This window comes from Ascaphus truei, unplaced genomic scaffold (genome assembly GCF_040206685.1).
Source record: "Ascaphus truei isolate aAscTru1 unplaced genomic scaffold, aAscTru1.hap1 HAP1_SCAFFOLD_3137, whole genome shotgun sequence".
In the NCBI taxonomy this organism is placed as follows: domain Eukaryota; kingdom Metazoa; phylum Chordata; class Amphibia; order Anura; family Ascaphidae; genus Ascaphus; species Ascaphus truei.
This window is the reverse complement of record NW_027456112.1, coordinates 1-13178: the sequence shown is the minus strand read 5'-3', so window position 1 is coordinate 13178 and position 13178 is coordinate 1. Positions and strand designations below refer to the sequence as shown.

Sequence of the window (13178 nt, the reverse complement as noted above, 5' to 3'; positions counted from 1 at the left end):
GATTGGAGTCAGCGAGACCAGCGATATAACGTAGATTGGAGTCAGCGAGACCAGCGATATGACGTAGTTTGGAGTCAGCGAGACCAGCGATATGACGTAGATTGGAGTCAGCGAGACCAGAGATATGACATAGATTGGAGTCAGCGAGACCAGAGATATGACATAGATTGGAGTCAGCGAGACCAGAGATATGACATAGATTGGAGTCAGCGAGACCAGAGATATGACGTAGATTGGAGTCAGCGAGACCAGAGATATGACGTAGATTGGAGTCAGCGAGACCAGAGATATGACATAGATTGGAGTCAGGGAGACCAGCGATATGACGTAGATTGGAGTCAGCGAGACCAGCTATATGACATAGATTGGAGTCAGCGAGACCAGGGATATGATGTTTTCTGGGAGCGCAGAAAAATTATATTTCCATTTTAAATCAAATGTTATCCCATAGAGGCAATTGTAGAGAGTTAGGAGACATGGGATAAAAACATTGAACTAAATCCGAAAAAGCCTTGAGAGGCAATAAATATTGGGTTAAGTCTGACATTTATATGCAAGAATAAAACACGAAAAGGATCTCTATATGGGACAAATACTGGGCTTTGCTTAGCGCAGTAATAATACCCAGGTAGGAGTATCTGAATTAGAGGGCTGACGCTTGGCAAAGTAATAATACCATGGTAGGAGTATCTGGATTAGAATCCTGACGCGTGGCAGAGTAATAATACCCAGGTAGGAGCCCCGGATTAGAGCCCCGACGCTGGGCGCAGTAATTCCCAGGTAGGAGTATCAGGATTAGAGCCCTGACGCTGGGCGCAGTAATAATACCCAGGTAGGAGTATCTGGATTACAATCCTGACGCGTGGCACAGTAATAATACCCAGGTAGGAGTATCTGGATTAGAGCCCTGACGCTTGGCACAGTAATAATACCCAGGTAGGAGTATCTGAATTAGAGCCCTGACGCAGGGCGCAGTAATTCCAAGGTAGGAGTATCTGAATTAGAGCCCTGACGCAGGGCGCAGTAATTCCAAGGTAGGAGTATCTGGATTAGAGCCCTTACGCTTGGCGCAGTAATAATACCCAGGTAGAAGTATCTGGATTAGATACCTGATGCTTGGCGCAGTAAAACTACCCAGGTAGGAGTATCAGGATTAGAGCCCTGACGCAGGGCGAAGTAATTCCCAGGTAGGAGTATCTGGATAAGAATCGTGACGCTTAGCGCAGTAATAATACCCAGGTAGGAGTATCTGGATTAGATACCTGATGCTTGGTGCAGTAAAACTACCCAGGTAGGAGTATCTGGATTAGATACCTGACGCTTGGCGCAGTAATAATACCCAGGTAGGAGTACAACTGCAGGATATAGACTGCTTGCCTTAAGAATTCTGCACTTAAACCCATCCCATGCTGTGAGATTCCTGCAGCCAGACTAGTGGCCCATCGGATTTACACAGCGGGGTCCCTGCATTTGAATGGGACTCACGGTGTGTGAATCCTACCAGGCTGGGATTCACATTCAATGCAGGGACCTCCGCTGTGTTAATCCGATGGGCCAATACAGCCTGCTGTGGACCATCTCACGAGTTACTGCGAGATGGTCACAGATTTGCTTTGGCAAGCAGTCTACAACCGGCAGTTGCATCTGTATCAAATCCCTGATGCTTGGTGCAGTAATAATACCAAGGTAGGAGTATCTGGATTAGAGGCCTGACGCTTGGCACAGTAATAATACCAAGGTAGGAGTATCTGGATTAGAGGCCTGACGCTTGGCGCAGTAAGAAAGCGATTATGATGCAGCTGGAAGTCGGTAATTCTAAGCGGTTTATTAAAGCAGATAAACTAGTTTATTCATTCTGATAAACAATTTTTTGCCAAAGGGAAGGGGGAACACCCTTAAAATGGTCATTATGCATAAAGTTAATTATATTCTAAGCATTGCTTTTCGTCCCCACCATGTTAGTTTAAAGGGAGACAATTTCTCAATACATGCTTGAAAAAAAATATAGATCAAATATTTTCCAAATTCTCTTTCAGTGTTTCAGATAAACATGACAAAGGTGATGTCCAAATATTTCATCCATTTTGAATTCGGCTTCCCTGCCTGCAGGGTTACCGGTACCCCATACGGCGCTATCTCTCAAAAGCGAGGGGTCCCAAGAGCTGAAATGAACACAGTTTGGAGACCACCCTGCTTCAATCCTGTATTAACAAAATAAAACAATAAATAAAACCTGTATTGCTGCTTTAATTAGGTCGTCACCCAAACCTTCCCATGGGGCAACTTGAAACAAATTACCCTTCTACCCCAAACGCTTTTTTTTGCATCCAAAAAAAAAAAAGGCGCTAAAATGCAAAGTTTACGGTTGTTTGAATACTGAATAATGCTGTCTGACCCGTGTCTGTTCTTTCTTAATACAGCGTGACCCTTCTGTGCCAATTCCAGACGTGCAGATTGTAATGTAGGAGGGGAGCTGCGGTTATAGCACATTGTCGGGGTCCGGTTTGTGCGGATACAAAAGCCACAAAGATGCAGGTCCCACGGGGTGACCGGTAAGTTGCTCGGGGTCCAGACTGCATGCGAGAGCCACAGACAAACCTCCGCTGGCTCATCACAGAGGAAATAGCTCTGCTGCCTGCAGCCTTTATCCATCTATACACCCCCCAACAGAATGACCCAGAGCGGCAGCTCCTCCTCACTAGCGTAAGCCACGTTCCCACGTTCACTTCCTTACCTTCCTCCTCGTCATCCTCAGGGGGTGACGGGATGTTGGATCCTTGTGACCCGCACTGTGATAGCCGCACGGACGGACTGGCCGTGGTTTTCCGTCTCTCTCTCTCCGATTCGCTCTCTAAGCAGAGCACCTCATAAAATGTGTCGCAGTTACTCTTGCGCTCCTTCCGTTCGATCTGTAACACGGAGTACGTTGATGAGAAGAAAAGGACGTGCATTCTGGGGTTAGTATGTGCATTCTGGGGTTAGTATGTGCATTCTGGGGTTAGTATGTGCATTCTGGGGTTAGTATGTGCATTACAACCTCAGGGCTTTGGTCCAGGGAATTAAAGGGCAGCTCAGGCCCGGGGGTCCCTCCCGCTGATACACACACCCCCGCCCTGGGGGTTCCCTCCCGCTGATACACACACCCCCGCCCTGGGGGTTCCCTCCCGCTGATACTCACACCCCGCCCTGGGGGTTCCCTCCCGCTGATACTCACACCCCCGCCCTGGGGGTTCCCTCCCGCTGAAACTCACACCCCGCCCTGGGGGTTCCCTCCCGCTGATACTCACACCCCGCCCTGGGGGTTCCCTCCCGCTGATACGCACACCCCCGCCCTGGGGGTTCCCTCCCGCTGATACACACACCCCCGCTCTGGGGGGTTCCCTCCCGCTGATACACACACCCCCGCCCTGGGGGGTTCCCTCCCGCTGATACGCCCCCCGCCCTGGGGGTTCCCTCCCGCTGATACGCCCCCCGCCCTGGGGGTTCCCTCCCGCTGATACGCCCCCCGCCCTGGGGGTTCCCTCCCGCTGATACGCACACCCCCGCCCTGGGGGGTTCCCTCCCGCTGATACGCCCCCCGCCCTGGGGGTTCCCTCCCGCTGATACGCCCCCCGCCCTGGGGGTTCCCTCCCGCTGATACGCACACCCCCGCCCTGGGGGTTCCTTCCCGTTGATACGCACACCTCCGCTCTGGGGGGTTCCCTCCCGCTGATACGCACACCCCCGCTCTGGGGGGTTCCCTCCCGCTGATACGCACCCCCGCTCTGGGGGCTTCCCTCCCGCTGAGGGAAAAACCCCCGCCCTGGGGGGTTCCCTCCCGCTGATACGCCCCCGCCCTGGGGGTTCCCTCCCGCTGATACGCACACCCCCGCCCTGGGGGTTCCCTCCCGCTGATACGCACACCCCTGCCCTGGGGGTTCCCTCCCGCTGATACGCACACCCCCGCCCTGGGGGTTCCCTCCCGCTGATACGCACACCGCCGTCCCTGGGGGTTCCCTCCCGCTGATACGCACACCCCCGCTCTGGGGGTTCCCTCCCGTTGATACGCACACCGCCGTCCCTGGGGGTTCCCTCCCGCTGATACGCACACCCCCGCTCTGGGGGTTCCCTCCCGCTGATACGCACACACCCCCGCCCTGGGGGTTCCCTCCCGCTGATACACACACACCCCCGCCCTGGGGGTTCCCTCCCGCTGATACGCACACCCCCGCTCTGGGGGGTTCCCTCCCGCTGATACACACACACATCCTGGGGCTTCCCTCCCGCTGATATACACACACACACACACACACACACACGTCCATGGGGATTCCCTCCTGCTGATACACACACACACACATCCTGGGGGTTCCCTCCTGCTGATACACACACACACACACACACACACATCCTGGGGGTTCCCTCCTGCTGATACACACACACACACACACACGTCCATGGGGCTTCCCTCCTGCTGATATATATATATATATATACACATACACACACACACACACACACACACACACACACACGGGGGTTCCCTCCTGCTGATAGTCGTGTCTGCTGTTACCAGACATTTAACATTCCCATCTAATCTGCATTCATCAGTCTTGTTTTTAAGTTCTGATCCATTAGATACCGATCCTGTATAGCCGCGCGTTCAAAGATATGTAACTAACGCGTGTTGTGTTACAACCAGTGACATGTTTTGTTTGTAATATTAGATTTTCCCTTAATTCATTGGCATTTCTATTGAGATCCTTCTGTCTGTCACTACGAGAGGCTGATCTTAACTAGCCCCCATGAAACTAAGCGCAGGGCACTAGAAACCCTTACAAAGTACCGGGCACGGAAGACATTAGTGGCAGCTTTTTTCCATGTTCCTGTGCAGGACAGGCCCATTGTGGCCATGCTCCCTCCAGCAGAGGTAAATGAGAATTTTACCAGGTGGTGTTAGCACCTGCATACAGGTCATGCCGTGACGTGGCTGCATACTGGTCATGCCGTGACGTGGCTGCATACTGGTCATGCCGTGGCGTGGCTGCATACTGGTCATGCCGTGACGTGGCCGCATACTGGTCATGCCGTGACGTGGCTGCATACTGGTCATGCCGTGACGTGGCTGCATACTGGTCACGCCATGACGTGGCTGCATACTGGTCATGCCGTGACGTGGCTGCATACTGGTCATGCAGTGACGTGGCTGCATACTGGTCATGCAGTGACGTGGCTGCATACTGGTCATGCCGTGACGTGGCCGCATACTGGTCATGCCGTGACGTGGCCGCATACTGGTCATGCCGTGACGTGGCCGCATACTGGTCATGCCAGAGACGTGGCTGCATACTTGTCATGCCGTGACGTGGCCGCATACTGGTCATGCCGTGACGTGGCCGCATACTGGTCATGCCGTGACGTGGCCGCATACTGGTCATGCCGTGACGTGGCCGCATACTGGTCATGCCGTGACGTGGCCGCATACTGGTCATGCCGTGACGTGGCCGCATACAGGTCATGCCGTGACGTGGCCGCATACTGGTCATGCCGTGACGTGGCCGCATACTGGTCATGCCGTGACGTGGCCGCATACTGGTCATGCCGTGACGTGGCCGCATACTGGTCATGCCGTGACGTGGCCGTATACTGGTCATGCCGTGACGTGGCCGCATACTGGTCATGCCGTGACGTGGCTGCATACTGGTCATGCCGTGACGTGGCTGCATACTGGTCAAAACGTGGCTGCATACTGGTCATGCCGTGACGTGGCTGCATACTGGTCATGCCGTGACGTGGCTGCATACTGGTCATGCCGTGACGTGGCTGCATACTGGTCATGCCGTGACGTGGCTGCAGGCTTATAGCGCTTTGGCCAAAGGGTTTAACTAAATGACCCTTACTCACGAGAATATATAAGTATTTCACGGTGTATTTTTGTCACATTGGATGTAGCGTTGGGCTTTTCTGTCTGCTGTATACATTTGGCCACACTCAGTAGCACCCCTTTTGACACAGACAGAGGCGCACAGACAGGGGCGCACAGACAGGGGCACACAGACAGGGGCACACAGACAGGGGCACACAGACAGGGGCACACAGACAGGGGCACACAGACAGGGGCACACAGACAGGGGCACACAGACAGGGGCACACAGACAGGGGCACACAGACAGGGGCACACAGACAGGGGCACACAGACAGGGGCACACAGACAGGGGCACACAGACAGGGGCACACAGACAGGGGCACACAGACAGGGGCACACAGACAGGGGCACACAGACAGGGGCACACAGACAGGGGCACACAGACAGGGGCACACAGACAGGGGCACACAGACAGGGGCACACAGACAGGGGCACACAGACAGAGGCACACAGACAGAGGCACACAGACAGAGGCACACAGACAGAGGCACACAGACAGAGGCACACAGACAGAGGCACACAGACAGAGGCACACAGACAGAGGCACACAGACAGAGGCACACAGACGCATGATGTGGTGGGTTTTGGGGTTCTGAGCTTGCTGGGATTGTGTTTATCAAGGAAGACATTTTCCCAGCCTTTATAAAGAATGCCGCTGGACAACTGGACATTTTGCACGCTGTTTTATTATCAGGAGAACAGCCCAGGACTGTTACATTGTGCTGAAGGTGTACAATGTACAATGTGTCAATCAGTGGAGATTTGATTGTCCCCAGAGTCACTGCCCTGAACTTTACATGCTATGACAGACCAGGATCCTCCTGTGAAGCGTGACCATGTAACACCCGGTGCATCCTGCATGTAGAATAGGACATTGCAGAATAAACCGCAGGGCGCCCTTCTGCTTAAACACTTCTCAATTAATAATTTATCAGAAAACAATAATCGTCTGGGATTTAAAGGTCGGAGAATGAGGGGGTTCGGTAGGAAGGAAAAGAGCGATGATAAATGAGTAAAAATGAGACTTCACACAGATTAAAGATACCCAGAGATATCACACACACACACACACATACACACACACACAGATTAAAGATACCCAGAGATATCACACACACACTAAAGATACCCAGAGATGTCACACACGCACACACAGATTAAAGATACCCAGGGATATCACACACACACACACACACAAAACAGATTAAAGATACCCAGAGATATCTCTCACACACACACACACACACACACACACACACACACACACACACACACACACAGATTAAAGATACCCAGAGATATCACACACACACACACACACACACACACACACAGATTAAAAGATACCCAGAGATATCACACACACACACACACAGATTAAAGATACCCAGAGATATCACACACACACACACACACACAGAAGATATCCAGAGATATCCAGAAGATACCCAGAGATATCACACACAGATTAAAGATACCCAGAGATCACACACACACACACAGACACAGATTAAAGATGCCCAGAGATCACACACACACACAGATTAAAGATACCCAGAGATCACACACACACACACACACAGATTAAAGATACCCAGAGATATCACACACAGAAAGAATAAAGATACCCAGAGATATCACTCACACACACACACAGATTAAAGATACCCAGAGATATCACACACACACACACACACACACACACACACACACACACACACACACACACACACACACACACACACACACACACACACACACACACACACACACACACACACAGATTAAAGATACCCAGAGATATCACACACAGAGAATAAAGATACCCAGAGATATCACACACACACACACACACACACACACAGATTAAAGATACCCAGAGATATCACACACAGAGAGAATAAAGATATCCAGAGTTATCACACACACACACACACACACACACACACACACACACACACACACACACTAAAGATACCCAGAGATATCTCACACACACACACAGATTAAAGATACCCAGAGATATCTCTCTCACACACACTCACACACACACACACACACACACACACACACACACACACACACACAGATTAAAGATACCCAGAGTATCGCAGCGCAATGACATTCGAAGCTTAAAGATCCAGCAAATTAAAATCCCGCATGTGAGCACATTCACGTGTCTGACAGGTCTGCACCCCCGCCTTTCTCCATTATCTCCCAGCATGCAGTGCTTCCACTGCAGCAAGGGATTCTGGGTAATGACATGCAAATTAGCACACAGTGTCACCTTTTACTTCTTGTCCATTTTACCATGGACCCCTAAAAGCTTCTGCCTGCATATTACAGTTTTCAGCACAGCCTGCGTATTACACAGCGTATCAGCACAGCCTGCGTATTACACAGTGTATCAGCACAGCCTGCGTATTACACAGGTTTCAGCACAGCCTGCGTATTACACAGGTTTCAGCACAGCCTGCGTATTACACAGGTTTCAGCACAGCCTGCGTATTGCACAGGTTTCAGCACAGCCTGCTTATTACACAGCGTATCACACAGCGTATCAGCACTGCCTGGGCTAACCTTAAAGATGAAATATATAATGTATAAATAATGTGGCTAAGCTTGAAAAAAAGACAGACGCCCAAGTCCACCCCCATGCTAAACAGATACTTTATCCTATATCTTCTGTAGTCACAGGGTTATATGCTACTGTAGATATAAGGATGGCCAGATAGCTGAACTCATCCCCCTTTAAAAGCACAACAAGTCCTTTTGTATTTTCTTAACTTTATTGAGGGAGTTACAGAAATTAAAGGTTCTTGTGGGTGTTGTTGTGTAGGTAGAGAGTGCTTCTCTATGTGAAGTAGAGAGTGCTTCTCTATGTGAAGTAGAGAGCGCTTCTCTATGTGAAGTAGAGAGCGCTTCTCTATGTGTAGGTAGAGAGGGCTTCTCTATGTGTAGGTAGAGAGCGCTTCTCTATGTGTAGGTAGAGAGGGCTTCTCTATGTGAAGTAGAGAGCGCTTCTCTATGTGTAGGTAGAGAGTGCTTCTCTATGTGAAGTAGAGAGCGCTTCTCTATGTGAAGTAGAGAGCGCTTCTCTATGTGAAGTAGAGAGCGCTTCTCTATGTGAAGTAGAGAGCGCTTCTCTATGTGAAGTAGAGAGCGCTTCTCTATGTGAAGTAGAGAGCGCTTCTCTATGTGAAGTAGAGAGCGCTTCTCTATGTGAAGTGCTTCTGTATCAAGGGACGGTCACACGCATTGCTTTGCAAGGGAGTCGGTAAGAATGGTAGCACTCACTCAGTAGCTAGATAGGAAGAGGAAGTGTGCCATGTTTGTCACACAGGAATAGGGACAGGGCTAAGCTACCTCTGAATACAGACAGGGGAGGATGGAAAAGTACATTTGGAAAGGGGAATTAAAGGGGTTGTCACAGCAACCAACTTCTAGCAGGCTGGAGAATTGGGAAGTATCTAAATGTATCCATTCCCCCCTGCACTGGGAGTGATAGCTGCAGGGAAAGCTTAGGCTACGTCTATACTAACGCAGACGGAGCGGGACAGAGGCGCACCCACGCTGCGATACTCTTGCTAAAGCCTGAGCGTTTTCATGGCTTTGCAGAGTATTTTAGCGGGGCGCGATTTGGGGGCGTGGCAATAAAGATTTGGAGGCGTGGCAATGACGTTCCGGCGGGGACGTCACTTCCCTACCTCACATCCCGATCCACGGGCATTTTTTCAAATTCAGCATCTGAAGCCCTGGGCAGACAAGTTCACTTCCCCCGGGTATGGAAATTAACTTTAATTTTGTGTGTGTTGTGTATGTTGTTTGTGTTGTCTATGTTGTTTGTGTTGTGTATGTTGTTTGTGTTGTGTGTGTGTGTTTACCACCGGCATACCCCAAAAAAAAAAATGGCGTCACTTTGAAAATATAATTTCGCTTTGATTGGAGGAGACAGGTCACGTGATCATGCCATCGCGCAATAAATCACTTGCCTCTGTCTTCTTCAATTTCGCGGCGTTTTGAGCTCTGTCTGATGTGCGCTCTGGCGCCATCTATAGACAGTCTCAAAGAGGACAGTACATGTGATCGCGTAGCGTGGGTGCGCCTCCCCTGCGCTCCGTCTGAGTTAGTATAGACGTAGCCTTACATCCAAATAAAGGGCTAGCAGGCAGAGCTGCAAAGGGGGGGGGGGGGGGGTTGAGAAACAGGGGGAACAAAAATAGAGAATCCTGTTCCAGGACACTATATCTATACTTTCTTATTGATCCAGAGGAAGACAAACAAAAAACCCCAGTGACATATCATCCAATGATAACTCATAAGGGGGAAATAATTCCTTCCTGACGCCAAGAATTGGCAATCGGATTAATCCCTGGATCAACATCCTTCCCATGTTACTTATTTGGTATATCCCTGTATACCTTTCCTATCTAAAACGATGTACAACCTTTTTTTGAACAAATCTATTGTATCTGCCAACACAGTCTCCATGGGTAATGAATTCCACAGTGTAACTGCCCTTACTGTAAAGAACCCTTTCCTTTGTTGCTGGTGAAATCTCCTTTCCTCCAACCTTAAGGAATGCCCCCATCTGCAAAGTCAGCAAGATACTCAGCTAGTGGTGTACCAAGTACCCGGAATTACCCGGCACCTGGCACATTTCCAGCTACCCGGACCTGGCAACTAAGAAGTGGCCCCTTACCCGGCGCCGGGTAATGTCAGAGTAGCTGAAAATAATCTTATTACTTATCTTTCTTACCTTTCAGCGAGTGACATCTAGGAACAGCAGCAGAGGTCCTGTGGCGGTGGCAGCATCGGAAGTGTCTTCAGCCGGCGTGGGACAGCAGGAATCCATTCCACAGCACCGCAGCAGGTAAGCAGTGTGTGAGCCGGGGAACCATGTGACCGGAGCAGGAGCGTTCCTATTGAACAGACGGCTGTCCAATAGGAACACTCCTGCTCCGGTCAAATGGTTCCCCGGCGGCGCACACACACACACACACACACACACACACACACACACACACACACACACACACACACACACACACACACACACACACACACACACCTTACCTGCTGCGGTGCTGTGGGATGGATTCCTGCTGTCCCACGCCGGCGTAGAACTATTGATTTTAGCCAGGTGCCCGTTACCCGTTTTTTCCCAAACTCACTACCTGGTACAACACTATACTCATCACCAATGTACAGTGCCGCATGCATCAGAAGAGGGCGCAGGCTTCCCACAATAATATTACCTGTTTGAGTTTGAGGAAGAAGTTTTCCGTGGAGCTGCGTTTGCTGAAAGGCCAGAAGAGCCGCTCATTGGGAGAACAAACGCGCACCTTGGTCTCCAAAAGGAAACGCACCGGCTCCTGCACCTCGGTAATAACCAGATCCACCGCCGTCGTCATGAACAAAACCTTATCTGCAGGGGACAGACAGGCAGTTATACAATATAATAATGCCATGACAGAGAGACACGCAGGGTTACATCCAATGTACACACACACACACACACACACACACACACACACACACGGTTACATCCAATGTACTCACCCAACACACACACACACACACACACACACACACACACACACACACACACAGTTACATCCAATGTACTCACCCAACACACACACACACACACACACACACACACACACACACACACACACACACACACACACACAGTTACATCCAATGTACTCACCCACACACACACACACACACACACACACACACACACACACACACACACACACACACACACGGTTACATCCAATGTACTCACCCAACACACACACACACACACACACACACACACACACACACACACACACACGGTTACATCCAATGTACTCACCCAAAACACACACACACACACACACACACACACACACACACACACAGTTACATCCAATGTACTCACCCAACACACACACACACACACACACACACACACACACACACACACACACACACACACACACACGGTTACATCCAATGTACTCACCCAAAACACACACACACACACACACACACACACACACACACACACACAGTTACATCCAATGTACTCACCCAACACACACACACACACACACACACACACACACACACAGTTACATCCAATGTACTCACCCAACACACACACACACACACACACACACAGTGTTACATCCAATGTACTCACCCAACACACACACACACACACACACACACACACACACACACACACACACACAGTGTTACATCCAATGTACTCACCCAACACACACACACACACACACACACACACACAGTGTTACATCCAATGTACTCACCCAACACACACACACACACACACACACACACACACACAGTGTTACATCCAATGTACTCACCCAACACACACACACACACACACACACACACAGTGTTACATCCAATGTACTCACCCAACACACACACACAGTGTTACATCCAATGTACTCACCCAACACACACACACAGTGTTACATCCAATGTACTCACCCAACACACACAGTGTTACATCCAATGTACTCACCCAACACACACACACACACAGTGTTACCTCCAATGTACTCACCCAACACACACACACACACACGCAGGGTTACACCCAATGTACTCGCCCAACACACACACACACACACACACACACACAGTGTTACATCCAATGTACTCACCCAACACACACACACAATGTACTCACCCAAAACACACACACAGTGTTACATCCAATGTACTCACCCAACAACCACACACACACACACACACACACACAGTGTTACATCCAATGTACTCACCCAACACACACACACACACACACACACACACACACACACACACACACACACACACAGTTACATCCAATGTACTCACCCAACACACACACACACACACACACACACACACACACACACACACACACACACACACACACACACGGTTACATCCAATGTACTCACCCAACACACACACACACACACACACACACACACACACACACACACACACACACACGGTTACATCCAATGTACTCACCCAAAACACACAAACACACACACACACACACAGTTACATCCAATGTACTCACCCAACACACACACACACACACACACACACACACACACACACACACACACACACACACACACACGGTTACATCCAATGTACTCACCCAAAACACACACACACACACACACAGTTACATCCAATGTACTCACCCAACACACACACACACACACACACACACAGTTACATC

The 13178-nt window shown here is 50.1% G+C and overlaps 1 protein-coding gene across 1 annotated transcript; it reads right to left on the bottom strand.

The window, feature by feature from the left end:
* Positions 1-1539: 1539 nt before the first annotated feature.
* Positions 1540-11332, bottom strand: LOC142483278 (rab GTPase-activating protein 1-like). Its single transcript, XM_075583345.1, has 2 exons — positions 11164-11332; positions 1540-2909 (listed from the first exon to the last, which is right to left on the bottom strand). Exons 1-2 carry the CDS (start codon positions 11317-11319, stop codon positions 2412-2414), a joined length of 654 nt encoding a protein of 217 aa, XP_075439460.1. The 5' UTR covers positions 11320-11332; the 3' UTR covers positions 1540-2411.
* Between the last annotated feature and the right edge of the window lie 1846 nt (positions 11333-13178).

Bases quoted from the DNA above. Each gene is read 5' to 3' on its own strand.
- LOC142483278 (XM_075583345.1), bottom strand. From the start codon at position 11,319: ATGACGACGGCGGTGGATCTGGTTATTACCGAGGTGCAGGAGCCGGTG. The intron at 2,910-11,163 runs GTAATATTATTG...TCCGTGTTACAG, and splicing joins TCTTCCTCAAACTCAAACAG to ATCGAACGGAAGGAGCGCAA.